Genomic DNA, 24103 nt, shown 5'->3' on the forward strand with positions numbered 1-24103 from the left:
TCTCCCTAGTTTCTGTTGCAACTGAAATTATTTTCTCAGCTCTCTTCTCCACCCAAACATTGCACAGAAATAACAGCAAGGTATTCCTATTTTTTCTTAACTGTTTTCCAAATTTAGCCAGGAACCCATAAGATTTTTGAGATCACTTTTGTTCCAAATGTGCTCATTAAACCCATCTCTATAAACCATATAATTTACTCTTTAAATCAATCATAAGTTTCCATTTACTTTAGTTGTGTATGGTTTGAATCCAGACAAATGGCCACAGACGTATTACTCGCTTTTTAAATTTTACTTATGAAACTTGCAGTAATTGCTAACAAACTCTTACTATCCCTACTGAGCTCCTCATATCCAATTTATTTTTGGTTTCATCTCACTTTCAGGACAACTTTAACTGGAAGAGAGGACAGGACACGTTTTTGCAAATAGAGATACTGGCAGTTTGCAAAAGTTTGTTAAATTTTTCCCTTATACTCAAGATTTTTTTTATTTATTTTTCAATCTTTGAGACAGTGGCCTTTTGACATATGTGCCCTCTCAATAACAGTATTTTTACCAGATGATATTGCTTTCCTTGCTTAGTTTAAAATTAACTTAATCTCTTGTTTTTAAACTAGAAAGCCTAAGAAACATATCATAAGGATTCAAATTAGCCATCGAGTTTGCCTATTTCTGTGCACTTTTACTAGAATTGTTTTCTCTGAAACTGCTGAAGAAAACCCCCCAGGCTACGATGGGCTGATAGATTCACTGCCTCTTTTGCTTCCAAAAAACCCAATATTCTACAACAATCAGTGTCTCCATCCAGAAACTGTAGAACATAGTTTTTAATTTTTACTTATTGGTGATAGACAAAGTTAAAAATACTTACTTCAACTGCACTTTCAAAATCAGTAACTTTGGGAAATGCTGCTTACCTTTTACAAAAAAACCCAGTGTGCTTTCTAAGAAAATATCATACAAATATAACTAAGACATTTTCCTTTGGAAAGATCTTAGAAAACAAATTCTACCAACTTTCTAACGACGTGGAAAACCACATATAAAGCAACTCTGAAATCTGCTTTGATAACAATAACAAAACCAAATTTTTCCAATATCAGAAATTGGAAATTCATGCTGAAAAGTCTTCAAAGTTTAAATACACCATATGAGACTTGCAGTATTTCACTTAAATGCATTTTTACTTTGATTTCTCTTAGAAAGACACACTATAGCATTTTGTCACTTTTTACGTTTCATTCTAGTTCACAAAATGTTTAATTACCACCATAGAATCTATCCAAATGTTACCAATCTATACTGAGATTTTTATTTCTGGTGCCTTACTGATTTTTAACTCAGCGCAAACCTAGCAGTACATACTTAGCAGGCAGAATTTTAATGTACATTGTTCACTAATGCTCAGAGTAACAAAGCTCAGACTTCAGACCCCTAGCTGAAAATAAATAGTTGATCTGTTATCCCCATGTGACAAAGAAAAGTAATTCCTAGCAATTCCACCATCAGCAAACACAAGATTGTTGCCAACAAAGAGCTCTATAATTAGAAGTAAACTCTACCAAAGTAAATTAACAAAGAAAACCCAGGAAGATAAATAATACACAGCATGTTACCCATCTAACTAAATTTTCGCCTTTACAACTACTGCTTAATTGTCCAAAATTTGATTCACAAACACCTCCCCCATAAATAAACTCACAGTACTTCAAAACTGCCTTCCAGTGCAAGTTTTCAAGCCTTGTTTTCATCATCTTTGACTTCATAATTAAATAACAGCAACAAACATATAATCCATCCTACCATCCACAACAAGGGAAGCTCATGAATTGCTTATGGACGACGAGGCACAGAGTAGGGAAACCACTCTGACCCACAGCCAGGGCTGAAGCTGTGCAGCAGGGCACTAACACACTGCAGAGACCAGAATCCTGCAGCCACACTGAACTCCAGCCACAGCACCAGCCTGGCAGCACAAGAGTTCTGGGATATTATCACTGTCCCCTAACCATGCAGCAATCTCAGAGCAAAGTTTGTTTATGCATTCTAAGTTCCTAAAGAGCCCATTATAATTCATTAAAGAAGTCTTACTTTGTTTCTAGCTACAGCTCACTCCCAAACTAAGAGAATATATTTATTATTCTAGCATGGAAAGAATTTTTATTGAAATGTTAGTTTCTTATGAGGGTTGCTTCAAGTTGTCAATTAGGATAATTAAGATCCACCTCAATCCATTTCAGCTGTACATTGTCATTGAAAAGCAGGATCTCACCTTACTGTTTGCTTTCAGCTGTACATCCCTGCGCTCTCCTTGCAGTATGAGTTTGCTGTGTAGCAGGGCAAATAATTTTTTCTTTCATCTCATCACTAAATTTCTGGGAAACTTAATAGTTTACCTTTGAGCAAGATCAATCGGTGGTTTGAAGCAATCACAGAGGTCACATGATTACATATACAAAACCATCAGTGCAGAAACACCCAGTCAGGGGAACACCACAGTCCCCTCCCTGCAGCAGAAGTCAACAGCTGCCCTAGATTACATGAAATTGCAGCCTCCATTTCCACAACGATCAGATCTGCTGACTGACCCAAAGGCTGAGCTCCATTTGACTCTGCTGGATTCACCTTTCAAACATGTACTTAAGACCATTACCTTTACTCTTTGCCAAAGGGAAAGATTAAGCACTATTTTAAACCTTTAGTTAAGCGTCTCCTCATTAAGACATTCCATATACTTTTAACCCTGATCTTCCTTTCCTCTAAAAACAAGAAAACTTGCACATAAGTCATCTGTCAGCTGACATTACTGTCTTTTCCTTACTCTATTAAATAAAGATTTCGAGTTTGCTATAGTTAATACAGCATTATTCATATTATATTGTTTGATCCACTTTTTGAAGAGGGGTAAAAAGAAGGTGCCACACTAACCACTACAGCTCTCACTGCTGTGGTTGGTAGCCAACCTCACCATCCGTATAGAATGGACAATTTATTAAAAAGGTAAAATAAATACTATTTGTCTGTGAAGAAAAAGGCTTCATCCCACAAAGTCACAAAGTCCTACTACTGAATTTCACAAAACACTCCATTTAGAAAAACCTGGACCTCAAGTAAAGAATTGATGCTTTTTGAAACATCACTCTGCAGCACAACAAATAGTTTGTTTTTAAAACAGCTACCGATGAAATTCCATTGGTCCACTGAGGAAGCTAATAGCTTTAATAATTTTTATCTGGCATGCTATGGAATTATTGAGTTCTTCCACCTCTCGCAAGAAATCCTTTCATACAACAAAAGGAAGAAATGTGTAAATAAGCACCTAAAACTCTAAAAAAAAATACTACATATACATTGTGATTACCAGTAATATAAATCATAAATACACAATACTTTACATGGTAATACATGAATTTATATTACTGCAGTATTTTAAATTTATTATCTTTTATTCTCTTTCCCAGTAAGAAAAAATACACACACTGCTGTAAATCTGCTCCAAAAGGCCAGAACATTTGTAGGTAAGCACTTGCAAAATGCATACATCTCAGGGTGTACATATAACATTACACCATCCACATTCTTAGACATTAACACCAAGAAAACTCATCAGAACAGTAAACCAGACAGTGAGATTCTAATAATAACAGCAGCAACGGGAAAGCCTAGCATATAATGTTTTTATAGACTTGGGAGACCTGCCGCTAACCCAGGGGGTGGGAAGAGGGTCTGGACCATGACATAAAACCACCACATTGTTAGCTGGCCTTTCCCCAAGCAGCTGCATGAAAGAAGTCTTGGTGAAAAGTCATACAAAGAATGCTGTTACACAGCATTCCTGATCATCATCCACTGGAATCAGATTTCAAAGTAACAACTTGTATAGCAAAATCAAACCTTTTCAGCTCACAGAAAATTGTGGAAAAAGACTACTGCAAGAAAACTATTTCAATGCAAGATGCACTATATTAGATACAATTGAACAATTTGCTTAAAAAACAGAATTCATACTCAGTACTACGAGAAGATAACAGAACTGGGATTCAAAAAGCTATAATCAGTCCAAATGGTCATGGTTTTATTTCCTCCTCACTGAGTGTCAAAAATTCAAAGGAAATTACTGCAACAGTTTGGGAAATATTACTGAACTGAAAGGCCCAAAACTGTCAAATGCCAACAGTTCTCAAATATTTTCAAACACATGCTCACTTGTTACTTCTCTGTTTTTCAAAAAAATGTGTTTATATTTTATCCAACTACTAATCCACTTACCAGTCCAACAAGCTAAGGAAAAATAATCCTTCAATAGCCTTCTTACATGTAAAACAGCAAATCAATAGGCAACTCATATATGTATCAGATCTTCTCATTTTAAAAAACTTTTATATTCAGTCATGTTTAAAACCACAATGGTTCCCCCAAATTAACATGAATATCAAATTTATCAAGGAATTCTGTCAACAAATACATTCAGAGAGAAAAGTTTATTTTTCAATTCAATCTTCCTTTTCTACTTTTAGTATCAGTAAGAATAACTAAAAATTTTTTTAAAACAGGAATTATATAAACTCTGCTAGGCTATTACCTGCCTCTGAACACAGGAAAAGTCCTCATGTTTACGTAAAAACTAAGTCTATGTGCAGGAAGGATTATTTTTTGTTCACAAAACTTAACCATAGCCCTAAGACAACCATAAGTAGCAGGCAAACTAAGTATTAAAATTTATTCAAAGCTAATTCCTAAAATTTCTTACAAATACCCTGCTCATAACTATGCAATGTCCTATTACTCTTAAAAATTAATTAAATTAAATGTGTAGCTAAATACAGCCAACTCTTAACAATCCTTAGGACAGATAAACCCATTGACAGACAAGCCACACCACAGACACTAGTGCAGACTCCACTCAGCTAAATCCAAGAGTATTGTCTCCAGGATCTGTGCAAGCACAGGAGCAGAATGGCCATTTTCACACAGTGCTGAGACTGAACAAGCACATGCAAAGGGACCTCAGCTGCTCCTGCTCAAGGCCAGTTTAAGTCTCTGACAATGGAAAGCACAGGAGGGTCACCGAAGCAGACCAGGACATGTTCCACACAAATCCAGGCTCAATTATCTCTTTGGGGTCACTTCAGGTTCTGATTACAGCATCAGTAGCCACCATCACCAAGCCAAGAACAGGCAGTCATCTATGTACTCTGCAGCATGCCCAAAAAGGTTATGGGAAGAGGTATTGGAAAGGTGAGCACAGAATAACTGACCCTTGCCACCCTAGGTGCAAATACCAAGTATCAAATTTGCATCAAATAAAACCATAATAACAGGTTCAAAATAAAGTAATGGACACATTGTACTACTGATCAGCTGCAAAATGCCTTGCAATGAGTGGACACTAAATTTTAAACAGAACAGAACACTTCAGTAGTGTGATGGACTTGTCTTCCATTAAACACAAAAATACCATGTCTGGAGCAAGAAGTCCCAAAGCATAAATGTTTGTAGGCTGAGAAGGCACAGAAGACCCTTCTCAAGAATCTAGTTCATAATGTCAAAGAAAGAAAGACAAATGTTGTTTGGCCTCCATGATATGTTCCTTTCCTATTACTATCTCAAGCTGTCACTCTCAAGTTCTCTGTAAAATCCATGACAGTACTGCTCCAGTAATGCTGTATTTCAGAAATCACTGAAAATTGTAATTCTGAATTTGCCATAGATTACACTAGATGACCCTCATTAACCTGATTAGCACAACTAAGGCAGAGTCATAAAAATGTGAATCTAAAAAAATAAAAGAAAGTGAATCTAAAAAAATGGTGATCTCTAAAAGGTCAGATATACAGCAACAGGCCAGTAAAAGGAGGGGGAGCAGGAGGAAGAAGGCATGCAAAGGAACCTTGCACTATGTGGGAGGGTGGGAGGGAGGCACAAAAAACTCACAAAATACCAACACAACCACACCATATGCCACCATAATATACAGTCAACTAATTATACTTACAGTTGGTTAATAATACTTATAAACAACACAAGTTTGACTCCCAGACTACTGCCATACATGTAATGCCCTAGAGTTCTTAAAGGCAAGACAACACTGTTACAGAAGAACCCTAAGATTAGGCTGCCTTCATTTATAGTTGTGCAACTGACTTAAGACAGATCATGTACAGGTTGTGGTTAAAAGAACTCTCCTGGCCATTCCTTCTATCAGCATTAGCATGGGCAGCTAATGGTCAGGGAAGTTTTCATGCAGCTGAAAAGGAATGCAGGGCAGAAAAAAAGGAAAAGTTTTAAAAGCAAGTACCATCATCAAAGGAGGAGGAAACAATGTATAGCAAGCACCTTCACTGCAGTAACAGCACCTTACTGCAGGTTAAGAAAATCACAGGAGACTATAGTAAAAGCTCACTAGCACATTAATCTTCCGATCATAAAAGAAAATACAGTTCCTTCAATGCCCAAAATACAGTCCTTCACCTTATTATAAAGAAAATATCCAGAAGACTGTTAAAAAAAAAAAAAAACTACAGGAGCAGCAGGCTATGTATGGGCTAAGCTATCTGCATATTCAAAACAAAAAGCAGTGAAGTTATTTGTTGCCAGAAGGCAGAAAGAAGAAAAACCTTCTATCACTGACTTAAAATCAGCAATTTCTGCTCTTGTTCTGAAAAGTCAAGACCATTTAATTATTTCCATACTTCAAGAAGGACTGCATAATTACAAGTTTATAAAGCTAGATCCTTACAAGGTTTTACCAGAAATGTTTGTTTCCAAGTTTCTTCTCAAATAAAATTAAACTGAAAACTACTGAAAACATCACTTAACTGGCAAGCCCATTATCTGATCTTCAGCAGTATTTCTTTAAGTCTAAAAATCTTCTGGTACAATTTCTTGTTAGGCAACTAACTCTATGAAAAGCTTCAGGTAAGAATGCAGATTTCTGAAATGCAACACCAGTCAAAGTATTTTCCAAGGTGCACATCCTTCTGTAAAGCTATTATTTAGCATGGGCAGCTAATGGTCAGGGAAGTCTTCATGCAGCTGAAAAGGAATGCAAGGCAGAAAAACATTTGGTCCACAAAGCAGAATTTGCTGTTTTCAACACCATGGACAAGATCTCTTCAAGAGGCTGAATGTTTTCAGAAGAAAATATAAATTCCTATCCTCTCAGCTATGAAATATTCAGTATGAAGTTTTCACTGATGAAAACACTTGGGTATTAAAATTACAGTAGTGTTATAGCTTTGCTACTGAAACTTAAAGCATTTCAATCTTACAGAGTAATTAATTCACTTTCAGACACGAACTTGTAATTACAATTAATAGAGCCATAAAAGAGAACTAATAGGATGCTCATCTCTTTGATGCACACTATCAAATAAGTTCTCAAGACAAGAAAAAGTTTCAAGACCACCACAGCATAATAGCAAAGCATTCCCAAATACTACCTTAAGTATAAAACCAGAACACACTTCAGCTACTTCATACTTCATACAAATTTTCCTGTATATTTCAAGATGTTTGAGGCTTTCTTATTACTATTTGCTAAAAATAAAGTGTCCAGCTGCCATTTCTAAATAAATTAATTCAATGTTACGTGTATCAACATGAGAGGAATAATAAAGAAGAGGAATAAGACTTAAGTACTGGGTATTAAGTTCAGTGATGTGTTTGAGTCAGTTGACACTAAAATGGTAAACCTAGAGCATAGATACATATATGTGAACAGAGCAGTCAAAGGTGCACAGATCAGCACAAACATGAGCAGGCCCCGTGTTCCTGCAACTCAACTGCAACAGAAATAGCAAAGCTGCATCAACACTAAGCTAAGATATAAATTATCTAGAGTATCATGTGCACAGCATAGAATGTGCAGAATACAATTTACATAGACTGTCCAAGTGAATTCCAGAATACAGATCATACTTTCTCCTCTCACAAGAGAAAGGGCTCAGTGTCAAAATGACTAGGCTATTTACAGATAGATGATGGATGGGAATTTAGAAGTACCTACTAGAGAGAGAAGGCAGCATTCCAAAAGTGATTCGAAAGTTAATTGAAATTTTACACTCATATCACCCAGCTATTAGTATAAACATAATCAAGCCAGGATATTCAGTGGAGACTTTCTCTAGCAGTTCTACTCAGCAGGAGCAGAACTGATGATAACCTGAACAGTGAAATTAGAAAGATGCAAAGGAGAGGTAATCACTGCTGCAACTTTCCAGCTCTAACTTCTTTGTTACAGAACCTATTAGTAAATCAGGCATGAAAGAGTCAACCTTTGAAAATGCACTGGTGCATTCAGTCTGGGCTATAGACATAAAAATCCCACTTTCCTCCATGAATGGTGCACTTTCAACAGCTTTCTATAAATGCTCAGGCTCCAACTAAATACACATAAAATTCATCCACTTTACCCATTCAATCTTATGTTAAAATGCAGTTTTTCTATTGTAACTTTTTTCCTAAAAATGAAACCAAGAATAATGATAGATGTCCTCAAAGTAAATTGAACCTGAAGTGGACAAATAAAGGTTACTCTAAAATAGTTATCTCTTTCCAAAGCAGTCAGTGTTTTCTTTTATGTTTAGGATCCCTATAATTTTTCTTCCACAGATTTATTTCCCTCATACAAAATAAGAGAGTTCACAAAAAGCAAGAATAAAACTTACCCCCATTATCTGTTCTCTTTAAAGCACCATCCTTATGAGGGCATAATTCACATCTCTAGGAAAAAAAGCAAAAGTAAAATAAAAAAATGGAATGATCACAGAAGCATTGAAAAAGAAACCACACACATTAAAACTGTTATCTGATATTAAGGAAGCAACCATTCTTTAGAAGTGAATGGGTGTGTTTTCCCTTAGCTTTATTTTTCACAAAATAATATTAATATTCAAGTAAAGGTTTTCTCCTCCAGATCCTCAAACTATGACACACATTAAAGCTACTTGCAGTTCTACCTCCAAGATTTTCTTCCTGGGTTTCACACCCTGGAATTCTGGAGACAAGCCCCCAAAAACTACAGCATGGCTTAAATGCCAAGAAGCTTGGACACAGTCCAAAATTCCCTACTGTACTTCCCTGTCCTAGCCTCTCTGTACTGACCAAGATGGTCAATCACAAAGAAGTGCTGTGGATATGATCAGCACAGGTGCACCTAACTATGGCTGGCTACAAAGTCTCTGCTGACTCCCACTTACACTGAGAGACAAAAACCAACCTCACTTTCTGTCTCAGAAAAACAAGGTCAGAAGTTGACAACTGTAGCAAAACCACATGTCTGGAAATAAGCAGTTTGATCACAAAACGACAGAATAAGCTGAGTTGCAAGGGAACCACAAGGTTCATCAAGGCCCAACTCTTAACCCTGCACATCACCACCCCAAGAATTATCCCCAGGTGCCCAAGAGTATTGTCCTAATGCTTCTGGAACTCTGTCAGCACTCTTGGAGCTGCGACCACTTCCCTGGGGAGCCTATTAAGTGCGCAACCACACTCAGGGTGAAGAACATTTATCTAATATCCAACCTAAACCTCCCCTGACACAACCTCAGGCCATTCCCTCAGGTCCTGTCATGGTCACCTCAGAGAAGAGATCAGTGCCTAAACCTCCTCTTCCTCTCAGGAGCAAGTTGTAGACTCCAATGATGTTTTCCCTTAGTCTCCTCCAAGGTGAACAACTCAAGAGACCTCAGCTGCTTCTCACACGGCTTCCCCTCAATCCCCTTCACCATCCTCATGGCCCTCCTTTGGGCACTCTAACAGTTTAATGTCTTTTTTATATTGTGGCACCCAGAGCTGCCCCCAGCACTCGAGGTGAGGCCGCCCCAGTGAGAGCAGAGCAGGACAATCCCCTCCCTTGCCCTGCTGGCCATGCTGTGCCTGATGTCCCCCAGGACAGGGCTGGCCCTCCTGGCTGCGGGGGCACTGCTGGCTCATGTTCAACTTGTCACTGACCAGGACCCCAGGTCCCTTTCCACAGGGCTGGCTCTGAAGCCTCTCATTCCCCAGTCTGTCTGTACATCCAGGGCTGCCCCATCCCAGGTGCACAGTCTGGCATTTGCCTTTCTAAAACTTGATACTGTTGGTGATTGCCCAGTCCTCTAATTTATTATGTTCTCTCTGTAGGGCCTCCTTGCCTTCAAGGGATTCAACAGCTCCTGCCAGTTTTGTATCATCTGCAAACTTGGTTAGTGTCCCTTCCAGTCCTGGGTTGAAGTCATCTATGATGTAATATTCTTCTTAATGTAACATACACCAGGATCACAACAGAACCCTTTTTTTTGCTATCACTGCATCCTATCAATTTCCTAATATCATGTTTTCCTCTAAGTGTCCTAGAGCTTGCAAACCAATTCTAAACCAGAGATGACAGATATTACTGGTTTTGACACACATTCCACTTCAAGTGCTCCACATTACAAGCACAGGAACACCACCAGGGGATCCTATACCTAGGAATCACCATATTACAACCTTTATATATTTCCAGATTAGGGACAACTCAAAGCATAGAAACCTAATAACGTTCTTAAGCAAATCAAGGTCATCAAATGCAAACTTAACACCATATCCCTCAAACAGAGTGGGACAGCTGTTCTTGCTGTTCCCTGAACAGAGCTATTCTCCATTACCACTAACTGACAAGACAGCAGATAAAGGAGCCTATGATGTTAGAATTGCCTCAGAAACAGATTGTACAAACTTATTTGAGGAACTAGGAATTCCATTCCTGAAATTCATATGGCTAAAGTACATCTCGAGGACTATCTTAACATGTAAGAAATTTGTAATACTATCTTTCTTAACCTGCAAAAAAAATTGGTATTAGCAGCAAAGAGGCTTTTGTGGAGGGTAAAATATAAAAAAACCTTTTTTTTTCTCAGTGCACTGGTACAGAGAGCTGCACACAGAAAGAAGAATCTTTAGGATTGTAGCCTTTTGACTTTTGCTTCACTCATCTCTCTCACACGCTCACAAAAATTTTCAGTAATTTACTGAAAGTCCGCATTAAGTCTATGGAGAAATTTAGATACAAAAGTGGCTGAAAATATCTTAATCATTCTACAGGTTCCCTGCAGACTTGCCTTTTTTTTTTTTTTTTTTTTTTTTTTTAGTCAAGACACTAAAATAAAATCAGTTCATTTTAAACAAAATCTTACATAGTCAGTGTATTTGTGAGTTGTATCTTAACACTTCAGCTCTCCAAATATTAAATACTAAAGTGCTGAGAGACACACAGTAGCAACAGTTTCATTTCAGAGCATTTCTCATACACTGAACCAGATTCCTAAAGAAAGAAGCCTGGTATGTATTGATAGTCACAGTGCAATAAAGTTGGCTCCCACCCTAAAGTTGCAAGCTGGCAGCTTAAAGCCAATGAGATGAGATGATGTAACTGCGAGAAGAGAAGCTGCTAACAGCTTCTACCTTCCCCCACCTCTGCAAGCCTACGGAAGTCTGACATGCATTTTCACTAGTGGCAAAACCAGTTTAGGAGGTTCTCTTCTTCCCTTCACCTCCCCCTCATTAATTTCTCCCTCCACCACTCCCTCAGCTACTGACACAATGATCTGTTGGGGTGCCCCTCAAAACAGATAAAATAGAATGAAATAAACTTTTTAACATTTTTAATTCAGGTCATATCAGTGATGCAATTTAAGTACAATTTCACAAACAGTTGAATCAGCAAAACTGAAGGTAGGGAGCCACAGCACTGCAGCACCAGTAATTAAAGAATTAGCCAGCTTCTTGTGCAAACTTTACCACAAAATAAATCAAAATGATCACAGGACACTAGGATGCAATGACTTGAGCCAGTTCTTTATGCAGAAGAGTTAAGCGTGCTCCATTCAGTCTCATCAGCTTCACCTGATTTATTTGTCCTTGTCTACAAGGACTCAAGTCCCTCCTTAATTCTCTGCAGTCCTGGCTGCAACCAGAGAAAATGCAAGACAGAAAACTGAAGTGGAGGTGGAAGTTTTGACAGTGGAAGAAAACTAGAGTGCAGAATTGCACTCATCTCTCACAGTGCTGAGAAGACAGGGATATTTGCACTTTGATGACACAGAGCCCTTCTGGTGCCACAAAAACTGGCTACAATGTGCAGTAAAGTAGCACCCTAGTAAGCTAACAGAGCAGATAGCTACCCCAAGCCCTTCTACTCCCTTTCCTTGCATTAGGAACCTAACTCCTTCCCAGCCTCCACACTCTCAGCTTCTGTCACCCATTTCTGCTCTGCCAAGTTTCAATACCCACCATGCAGTAAAACCAGGAGCTTTGCCAGGTGGGAACAGTGAATCTCATGCCTTGAGACAAGTATCTAGCAGAGATTTTTTTTTCTTTAAACTAACACTTTATTACTAGTTCTAAAATGGATGAAATAATATTTTGATCCTTTTATCATGCATTTTGATGCTGCAACACAGTATATGGAATAATGTGATGATCCATACAGATGGTCTCTAATATTTGAGCACACGGACCATGAGATGGCTCTTTTCTCCACTTGTGTGTTTTAAGTCTTATCTCTGGCAAAGATTTCTGACACAGACTTATTGCTGAGAATTCAGAAACACTGTGGGGAACTTCTAAACCAGCTGTGCAGGGCAGAGGGAGTAGGTAGCAGGGGCAGATACAACACCTACAAGAAACCACACAATAGCACAAATAGGGGAAGCTGCAATGACTGATCAACAATTCAGATAAACGTCATCAGGTTAAGCAGCACAAATGTGAACACTACAGAGGCTGACTGTGACCCCAGAGAATAACCACGTCCTCTGGTGTGCTAAAGGGCACTAGTCCAACACAGGCAGGTGCAGCAGCACATGTGGTGCTGTAGGTACAGGCAGCTGAATCAGATCTGAAGAGAGTGAGGAGACAAATACCGGCTGAAGGAACACAATGAAGTTGTAGAAAATGACATCATCCTTTTCCTTCCTGTTCTTAGAGAGTGTAAGGACATCTCATTTTTGCAGCTCTTCAGTAGAAGAGACTAGCATGGATCTAGCTTCTGTCCATGCAGAATTGGGGTGAACTCTCAGCAGGAATGGCTTTAGACTATGAGGTCTCCTGTAGAGGACTAAAGTGAAACCAATCTCAGAGCTGTGAAGCTGGAAGAGTCTGACAGCGTGACTGTCACAACTCACTTCTGAGCTACATAAACGGCAACTTAATTAAGTAAGCAAAGACTGATCCTATACCTTTAGCATTCAGGCAAACTGAGATTGCCTGGGTCAGATGAAAACCCACTGCCTCCTGAGGAGTTCAGTCTTTAAAACATCACCCAGCAGAGAACTAAAATCAGAAGCATTCAAGATCCATGCAGAAAAAGAAAAAAAAAACTTTTTATCCCCTCAACATTATTAAAAAAGGAAATATAACCAAGAGGAAATAAGTAACTGAAATAATCTTGTAAAATTTTTTTTAAAAAAACAAAAACCAGAAGTGCCCACTAAAGATACCAAGTTGCAAGAATAGAAGACCAAATTAAAACAAGGAGCTAAATAATTCCAGCTTCCCATACTGAATCAGTTACAGTCCAACCTGGCTCCACTGCATTGTGGTATAAAGTGTTCTTCCTCTATTCTAGATAAATATGCCTTTCCATTTTAACCAGGACTAAGAGCTACCTTAACCAGCACTAGGTAACATTACACAAATATCATTTTTCAAGTCTTTTTGGTAAACCTAGCTCTACCAATTTTTCAACTGGAAAGACAACTGATGCAATATAAGAGACTACCTTATTCTTGTTGAACTTAAGGGAAACAGAAAAAAGCAATGGTAAATAGGGAAGATAAAGAGAGACAGGGACAAGACCATACATGCAGGAGAGAAGAAAAATAGTAATAGGAATATAACATTGTTCTTCCCTCAGGGTTCTGAGAATTTGGAGCACATTCATAAAGCATCATCTGCAGACACCCATTATATGCTGTCTCTTGTTATAAGAAAACAAAGGTCAAAGAATTCTTGTGCACATAATTTACTGAATTGTGGCCCAAGCTAGGCCATTGGAACCATTCACCTGAATAATGACTGTCAACCAAGTAAAATCCTGCAGGACTGAATTCCCAGCATTGCAATGAGGCAATAAAACGTTTCTTTCAATGTGACCTGTTAACCCAAATAACACAAGATCTACAGCAGATTAAACAGACCACAGTTCCTTAAAGCTAGCCAAGACACCAAGCTGCAGTTCCAGCTGACTTTACTACAGGCTCACTTTAAGGTAGCATAATTGCACTGTGCTGCCAGAAGAAGATCACTGACTGTCCCCTGCTGTGTCCTTTCTACTGTCTTGCTTGCTCTGGGAAAAGCATTCAATTGACTATATGGAAATCCTAGCCAGCAACCTAAAAATAATTATTTTTCAGTTAGATCACTTCTTTGAGCCACCTCTCCATAAGGCTACATGACCAATGTCAGATAACAAATGTAACAGGAACACAGACAGGTGGTCAGGAAAGGATATAAAGGATATAACTACCTTATCTGACAGGTGGCATTATCTACACTGGCTACAAATCAGAGTGGAAGTCCAACCGAAGGCCTTACTTTAAAAAGGATGGAAGGAAAGCATACACTTGAAACAGACTAATTTTATGCTGGTAGTAATACAGACAGATTTTCTGCCCAATTCTATTTTGATATTTTTCTAACATTCATGTGTTTCAAGATTTTCAACAGGAATCAGCCATATAAGCAAAATGTTGCATTTGGAAGCTTAAATTCCCTGTCAAGGTGCATACACCCAGCACGACACACTTCCAGAACCATTTTTATTCTCCAAAGTACATTTTGATCACAGAATTACTGTATCACACTGCTTGACAACAGGAGGAAAAAAAACAAAGCCCCAAACCCCAACAGTACTTAACTGAAAGAAACAACTCCGTGAGATTGCAATGCATGATCCATAAAGCCACAAATGACAAAAATAGCAAGTTACTACAATCAGCATAACAGTTCTTGAAACCCAACACTCAACCTCTGCCAATTTTTTTCATCAACAGGAGTTACAAGTTATCAGACAAAACACTTTATTCTGCTGCTCCTGTTAATCATTAAACAAACAGAAGAATGGTTAAATCCACTTGTTGTTGCAATTTTAACTCATATTTTAGTGAAAACATGAGCTAGAAGACAGAAGCAGAGAACAGAATGGAGTCCCCACAATCCAGGAGGAAAAGTGTCAGTGACCTGCCTGCCATGCCACTGAGACAGCCACAAGTCTATGGGGCTGGAAGGGATCCACCCGAGGGTACTTAGGGAGCTGGTAGAAGAGCTTGCTAACTCACTTTCAAACATTACCAGCAGCCCTGGCTAACCAGGGAGGTCTCAGTTGACTGGAGATTAGCAACTGAAACACCTATGTACAAGAAAGGCTGAAAGGAAGATCCAGGGAATTGCAGGACTATCATCCTGACCTCACTGCTGGGGAGGTCATGAAGCAGATCACCCTGAGTGCCATCTCAGGCATATGCTGAACAACCAGGGAAATCAGGTCCAGCCAGCACGTGCTGGATTAACCTGATTAACCAACCTGATCTCCTTTTCTGACAAAGTGACCCACTTAGTAGATGGGTGAAAGGCTGTGGATGTGCCTACCCAGACTTCAGGAAAGCCTTTGCCACCATTTCCCACAGCATCTCCTGCAGGAACTGGCTGCTCATGGCCTGCCCGGCTGCTCTCTTGGATGGGCAGGAAACTGTAGCCATGGCCGGGCCCAGAGGCTGCTGGAGAATGGAATTCCATCCAGCAGTGCTCCCCAGGGCTCAGGGCTGGCACCAGGTCTCTTTAATGTCTTTATCAAGATCCACATGAGGGCACCCAGGGCTGCAGACAGCGAGCTGGGTGGGAGTGTTGAGCTGCTGGAGGGCAGGAAGGCTCTGCAGGGGGATCTGGCCAGGCTGCACTGATGGCAGAGGCCAGAGCTCTGAGCTTCAGCAAGGCCAAGTGCCTGCGCCTGCTCCTGCCCTTGGGTCACAACAACCCCTGCAGCTCCAGGCTGGGCAGAGGGGCTGGCAGATGCCTGCAGGAAAAGGTGCTGGGGGTGCTGCTCAACAGCAGCTGAACATGAGCCAGAGAGTGCCCAGGGGGCCAAGAGGCCAATGGCATCCTGGCCTGGAGCAGCAATGGAGTGGCCAGCAGGACCAGGGCAGTGACCAGAACCCTGCACTCAGCACTGCTGAGGCCTCACCTTGAGTTCTGGGTTCAGTTCTGGGCCCCTCACTACATGAAGGACATTGAGGTGCTGGAGAGAGTCCGAAGAAGGGCAGTGGAGCTGGGGAAGGGTCTGGAGCACAAGTCTGATGAGGAGCACTGAGTGACATGGGGTTGTTTAGCCTGCAGGAGGTTCAGGGAATAGCTTATCTACAACTCCACATCTCTGTGCTCTCTGAAAAAGGGGGTAGCAAGGTGAGTGCCAGCCTCTTCTCCCAGCTAAGAAGTGATAGGACAGGAGGAAATGACCTCAAGTTGCACCAGAGGAGGTTTAGATTCAAAATTAGGAAAAATTTCTTCACTGAAAGGGTGATCAGGCTGATTGGAACAGGCTGCCCAGGGAAGTGGCAAAATCACCACCCCTGAAGTGTTCAAAAGGCATGTGGATGTGGCACTTAGAGACACAGTTTAGTGGTGAACACAGCCGTGCTGAGTTAACAGCTGCATTCAATGATCACAGGAATTTTTTCCAACCTTAACCATTAGGTGATTCTAGGAATCCTTCAAATTCTTATGACTTTTTAAAATTAACCTAGGAGGAAAGAGTCAATTTCCAAGCCTTTTATTGCTTCACTTCTGAATTTGCTTTCAATTACATCTACTTCACAGCACACCATGCTACGAGGTATTTCTGTGCATAACAAAATGCACTAACTCAACACACTTTCCCAAAGCACATGGCCAGATTTACAAAGGTAAGCAAAGCAGCTGATCAGAAGGTTAGTTTCTAATCGATGGCTTTCCAACTGGCAGCCCATGATGCTCTTAGCAGCCCTGATTCCCACTTATCAGTAGCTGCAAAGGATTGCAGCACAACTGACTGTGTCCAGATATCATATCCCAAGTTCTGTGGTACAGCTTCACCAGCCTTCACCAGTATTCCGTAACATTTTGTCTCATTCTTGGGTATTACCAGAAAAAGAGATACCTGTAGAAGTCACCCATAATATTCTTTATTATATGTAAGAGGATCTTTCCCAATCCTACAGACTTCAAATATGTTAGGTAGTCTTAAATACTACTACTTCAAATAATACCTTAATAATAATAATAATACCCTAATAATATCTTAATATGGATTTTAAAACTGATTTAGAAGGGTAAAGATCTTTGTATGGCTAGTTATTTTAGTGAAAGCAAATAATATTGCTGTCAAAAACGTAAATATTCTGAGAAAAAAGACTATTTAGAAAACCGCTCTGAACACAAAGTTTATTAAAAATCACATCTAGAGTTCAGTTATGCCAATGCTGTACACATGTCATCTAACCTATATGTAACTATTTGAAGTTCATTCAATTCTTTCAATGAAAAATTATCTTCTAAGCTCAAAATGTTCTTATTATTTATTTTACTTCTCCTCTAAAGGATCTGAAATTAGTATTTCATTTCCTTCAGGGGAAAGAATCCTATATTTTCTAATTTCCTTTTATACCTTCCATGTTCCTCTTACCCTAGTGTTCTCTTCAATCGGAAAAAAAATTCAAGGAAAAATATAACACATGTATATTGGAATGAAAACACCGAAGATAGGAAAAATTCTCTTTTCCCCCAATAAACCTGGAAAAATCTGGGGTAATTTGTGTTAGATTCAGAAAAATATGGTACTGAACAACCAATGTAAACACAGCTCTGCCTATAACAAGACACCATATCCTAAAGACTTCAGTGAAAGTGTGCTAATTGAAATTGAGAACCACAGACAACTAGATTATAGTTAATAGAAAACCTAACTCAAATTCAGCTAATCAGAGACTATCTACAGAAAAAACAAGTATCTTAAAGCCTACAAAAGCACAGCTTTTCACAAGACTAGACAACAAGAATAAAAACCCGCAGACAACGTGCAGAGTAGTGCAAACCATACACTGTTGCCAAGACACTTCATCTGGAAATTTAGGTCTTCGCACGAATTCCATCAGTAAGTGCAAATTTACAGGCAGTCAGCACAAGAACAGACCCAGCAACAAGAGATGCACCAGACTGACCACATCTACATCTGCTGGCAACAGCTCACCCGCACTCAGAGACATCTCATGTTTCTATTCCCACCTTCAAGCCACCTTCACTGAAGCAAGATCACTACTGCCAACGTACAAAGACTAACCAGGGAAGATCAACATCTCAGCCCTTGAAGGCTCCAGAAAGTCCAGTAAAACTCACAAGCATTTCCAGCAGCTGCTGAAAATTACTGAACTTCTACTCCAAACTTAGGCTATCTATTCATGTTTTTACTCTGGTATTTTGCTGATCATTTCTTTTCTGCTTTTTCTTTAAAACCAATTAAGTACTATAAAAATTCCCTTTAGAGTTTCTTTCTATTTTAACATCCATGCTTTGTAATACTTGCCAGAGTCAGAAGTTCATTTTTCCCCTGCTCAATACAGCAAAAAGAATGAGCTGCTTAAGGAACACATGGCCCAGCCAAAGAAGACTTCTATCTACTAAACCAAATCCACACTTCTTTATCAGTTTCTAAACTACAGTGGGATAGCAATGTACAGTGGGATAGCAATATACCTTATAAATATTCTCAACCTACAGTATCTACAGACCTTGTAAACCCTACAGAAACCTTATAAACCCACAAATACCCACCTACACTATTTTGATCTAAATTACTCCATAAATGACAGCTTACAACCATGCCAGGATTTGAAGCAGAAATCAGCAAGGAGCTAACTACACAATTTTTCAAATATCCAAAAAGAGACTAATTAAAGTTGCAATGTTTCACTACAATTCACACCAGACTCCAGTATTCATAAACCACAACGAAGAACCAACAGGAATCAAAGTATCTTCTGCCACATCCAAGAATCCCTAACTGGCTGACATCACTAATAGAGCAAACGAATGCATGCTGTCAGCACTTCACTTCCAAAGTGCTATGTTCTGCAACTTGACAACTTAAGAAATTAAGTCATCTTCATCTTCAAATAACGATTTCTTGATGCTGACAAATTTGCCAAATCTCTGCCCCATCTCAATTCAGTCATCTGTCCCAGGAGAAGGAAAGAACTTTTTTTTTAAGCAGACAGTTGACAGGTAAAAGAAAAACAGACTGACTACCTGAAGCATTTTGGGGTTTATACCTGGATAAATTAAATCAACCTAGCTCTTTTTATCTAGGCATCATATAAAAATATATGCAGATTCAGTTAACTCTGTCAAAAACTACTACTACTGATAATAAATCTGTAGAATATGACAAGAAGATTAGAACCACTCAACATGCAAATCAGCATTCTTAAAGACCATCCACTCAGTAAGTACTACAGGTCATACTTAGTCATACTTTCACTCAGGGTATGGAAGTGAGATAATGTACAGTACAATGTAACATAGTGGTGACATACAAGGTGTGTCATGACCTGGCTACTCCAACTTTGGAAGTCCAAAACCATAAATCTCCTACCATATACTTAAGACTAGTAAGCCCTGCTAGATGTTGCACAAATCCAAATTATAAACATACATGAAGTTTTATATTCACACATTGATCTTCAAGATAAAGCATCAGAAGTCTATGAGAAATGCCTGTCACATTTGGCTGCATGCCAAACTAAACATCAGATTTTTTTTATCAGCCTGAAAGTATGCAACTGACCCAATTAAATCTACATGAAGAAAATACAATATGCAACGGTTCATTTCAATGTTCTTCTGCAATATCACAGCTTCATCCTAAAAATTCCTAGCTATAAAATGTTAGTATCAATTCTAAGCAAGGCTTCCCACAAGTTCAGGAACTCCTTGCTTACTTTAGAGACGACTTCTACCAGTGAATACAATAAAACAAACAGTCATAAAACATTTCCACATAAGGATTATGCAATTCCTGTAACAGAAAATGTTTTGTTCTAGCCTCGCCTTGGTAATTTTGCCAAAGAACCTTTAGACTATTTACTGAAGTACCTGTTATATTGACATCTGTGCTAAAAAAATTTCGATCAAGTAGTACTTGAGTGATGTAACACTGTTTTAAAGCCTGAATACTCTATGTAATCATGATTTGCATAAAGTAATTATAAACTACTGCACAAATTACATGTACATTTCAGTAAACTGCAGCTAATCAAAAGAAAAAGTAGCAGACCTTTTCTCTGCTGTGAGAAAGTGCTTCAGAATAAGTTTATGAACTCATCTGTGTATTTACAAACCAAGTAACAAGTATGCATACAAGCAGGGAAAAATTCAGCACACCAAAAAAGAAAAGGAAGGAAAAAAAAGCATGAAGGAAAGCACAATCTGAAGTGGCATTAATACTCCCACTTTTATATGTCAGAGAAGTACACAGAAATTACACTGCACTTCTGCAGCACCTTCTGCACTTTTTGTACTCCTGACCTTGAAGACCAGACACTGTAATGCTAAACCATTCTGTCACCTTTACAGTTGCAGTACAACAAGGTTTTAGGTCTGTATTCACTATATAGACCAACAAAATGTGAACAGGGAAAAAATACTTTCTCGGATTCATGAAATGCAAAGCAAACAACACTCACCCACCTATGTAATGGACAAGAAACACACATCACTCAACCAACAGTATTTCAAAATAAGAATTTTCACCTTCATCACAATCAGAACAACACAAAGTTTCAACAATCATTCTGCTTTTCTCTCTTATTCTGTTCAAGCCAAGTTTTGCCTGCTACCTCCCCAATTACTTTCCTTATCCTTACTTCCTTATGCCCCATCTGTGGCAGCAAGACACACCACGGTGAGTTGAAGCTGGCTGGTTACTAGGTGCTCACCAATATTCTCTGTCACTCCCCTCCTTAGTCGGACAGGGGACAGAAACTGAAAAAAAGGCTCCTAGGTTAACATAAAGACAAGGAGAGATCCTGGGTAAAGCAAATTCAGTTTGGGGAAAAATTAACTTCTTACCAAGCAAATCAGAGTAGGATAATGAGAAAATAAAAACTGAATCTTAAAATACCTTCTCCCCACCCACCCTTCTCTTCTTCTCAGGCTCAACTTCAATCCCCATTTCCAATACCTCCTCCCACCCAACAGCACAAGGGAATGGGGGCTGTGGTAAGTTCATCACATGCTGTTTCCTCTTCCTTCTCAGGGTAGAAATCCTCACTCTTCCCCAGCTCTAGCATGGGGTTCCTTCCACAGGAGACAGTCCTCTACCAACTTCTCCAACATAAGCCTTTCTCACTGGCTCCATTTCTTCATAAGCTGCTCCAGCACGTCCCCCCTTCTGTGGGGAGCAGTCCCATAGGAAGACTGCTCCAGTACAGAACCCCAACAGGTCCCAAGTCCTGCCACCAAAGCTGTTCCAGCATGGGCCTCTCTCTACATAAGTCCTGCCAGGAGCCTGCTCTAGCAGGGGCTTCCCATGGGGTCAAAACCTTCTTCAGGCACATCTACCTGTTCCAGCATGGGGTCCTCCACAGGCTGCAGGCGGGTTTCTGCTCCCTGGCTGGCTTCCATGGACTGCAGGGGGACAGCCTGCCCTGCCACAGTCTTCACCACCAGCTGCAAGGGAATCACTGCTCCAGCACCTGGAGCACCTCCTCCCCCTCCTTCTTCACCGACCCTGGTGTCTGCAGAGTTGTCTCTCTCACACATTCTCACTCCTCTCTCCAGCTGCAGTTTCTATTCAGCAGGGCTTTTTATCTGTTCTTAAATGTGTTATCTCAGGGGCACTGCCACAGTTGCTGACTGGCTCAGCCTTGGCCAGCAGCAGGTCTGTCCTGCAGCTGGGCAGGCACTGGCTCCATCAGACACAGGACATTTCTGGCAGCTTCTCAGAGAAATCCCTCCTGTAGCCCCTTATTAACAAAACCTTGTCACACAAACCCAATACATTATGTTCTCCCTAAGTACCCTTAGGCAGGCTTTTTATTCAAGAGGTCCAGCTACAAACTAATATTCAATGCCTTCTAGGCTGCACAGTCATTCATAAAAGCCAGACAAATAAAAGCACACAGATCAATTTTTCTGTAGTGTGCTCAAAACTAAAGCAGTTCTTCTAGTAATATTTGTTACAATGCTCTTAAAGTAGCTGTAGTAATATTCTTACATAAAGTGTCCTTTAAGGAAAAACATGGATACACATTAAAGAAATATTCATTTCAACATTTCTTTAAGAATTATTTCAAGGGATATCTCAAAGAAACTACACAGTATATTAGTCCTTATTGACGGACAGTATTCAAAATGAAGGAAAAAAGCAAGTTTTCTTCTTCTACAATAAAGTTAATACAGTTTCGTTCACCTGTATTGTGACCATATTTATCAACATTCAGTCTAGTTTACAGATACAGGTGTTAATAAATAGATCCCACTCCCCTGCAGGAAGCCTGCTGAGCCAGAGATGTCAGAGCTCTGATCACAAACGTGTCTGCATACTGAAAGGCTGAATTCCTAGTTTCTCCTCCTTTGCCTCTTTCTGTTTAGGCCAAAAGCAAGTAATGCTGCACCTATGCTTATTTTACTCTACATAAAGGCTGGGGGTGAGGTGTAAAAATATGGCTACATCAAACAATTCTTATGAGCAACTCTACAAAAAAACTTAAGAGATGAATGTGATGAAACATTTTCTAAAAATACAATTTGGAGATAGCTCCAACTCTTGTTATGTTAACAATTAAAAAAAAATTAAAATTCAAGTGTTCAGACTCTGGATCATCTGTGCAGCAGATGCAGGAACAGCTCAGGTCACATAGGATAACCAGCAGGAACCTATCACTGTGAGCACACAGTGTACCTGAACTGGCTAAACAGTAGAGAGACACTTCTCCTGCTCTGAACCCTAAGCACTGACTACTGTATGGTCTAAACTTACTCTGCAATGACAGAGTAAGTCTCTCTCTGTCTCCGCACCAAGTTCCAAGAAACACATGTGCAAGCACAGAGACCCCAGTTATGCCAGACTGAGCTGAGATCCAGATGGATGCCATCTCAAGTTATGTGGCTAGCTCTGCAGGGAGTCAGAGCCCCCTCAGCACATTTCCCAGGACTAAAATCCAGGTGGCTTATTAGACAAGATGTAGTGTCACACAAATGTGCTGACTCAGTTCTGGACCACAACTACATTTAACTTCATAAGCCACCCCATTAAGAAAAAAAAAAAAAAAGCCCCACAGAAATGCCAAGCAAAAAAACCACCATTGTTATGACATTAGAGTAATTTGTACCAAGTCCAAATTGATTCTTTCAGATGCAAGGACAGGCTTAAAATATTCATATTCCCGTGAAACAGATCAACAGCATAGTGATTTACCTGCAATGCAAGCAATCCAACCTCACATTTAGCATCTGAGCTACACTTTGAGGTTGCAAAACTTCCTGGAATTCTCAACACTTAAGTTCAGCACAGAGATCTTCTGGTCTCTCTGAATTAAGCTGGATTCAGAAGAACAGGACCTACACATAGTTAAAAAGCCTGACCAAGCTACCTGCACAAATGGTGAAATCCTGCCTGGTATCTCTATCACACAGATTACTGCAGCTTCATGATGAGTATGAAGAGTAGTAGCTGGAAGTAAACCATAAATACATTATCTATTTTTACCCCACTATATACTATATTTAAATTACTCTTAACATAGGATCATCAAGGAAGATGTTTGACACATAACAGGATTATGGGCTATAAAAAAAGTCTTTTCCAACAACAGTTGTGCTAAATCCTAAGCTTAGCTCCCCAGTCTTTCCCTGGGTATCCAAATTATCAGCCCTTAGATAACACACACGCACCATCCAATTTCTTAAGCCAGGACCCAAAGTCCCTTATGTAGCAGCCCATATATATATACAACCTCATACAGACATCAAAGTTATTTTTTCTACATCAATATGTACTTGCCCTGCTTTCTGACTCAGAAGTTCAGGAACATCTGAAGACACC

The 24103-nt window shown here is 39.5% G+C and overlaps 1 protein-coding gene across 6 annotated transcripts in view; it reads right to left on the reverse strand.

Annotated features, from left to right (window-relative positions):
* The window catches only part of MLLT10 (MLLT10 histone lysine methyltransferase DOT1L cofactor), a 122577-nt gene that overhangs the window by 91565 nt on the left and 6909 nt on the right, over positions 1 to 24103 (reverse strand). For 5 of the 6 annotated variants that reach the window (XR_010355908.1, XM_064408360.1, XM_064408370.1 and 2 more), the window contains one exon: positions 8673 to 8727. The exons of the other annotated variant lie outside the window; for it this stretch is intronic. Coding sequence is in view for 4 of the 5 variants with exons in the window: in XM_064408360.1 (XP_064264430.1) it covers positions 8673 to 8727 (55 nt within the window). In the remaining variant the exon portion in view is untranslated. The remainder of the gene's footprint in view (positions 1 to 8672; positions 8728 to 24103) is intronic. 6 annotated transcript variants of the gene reach the window in all.

Source organism: Passer domesticus, chromosome 1 (assembly GCF_036417665.1).
Source record: "Passer domesticus isolate bPasDom1 chromosome 1, bPasDom1.hap1, whole genome shotgun sequence".
NCBI classification, from domain to species: Eukaryota; Metazoa; Chordata; class Aves; order Passeriformes; family Passeridae; genus Passer; species Passer domesticus.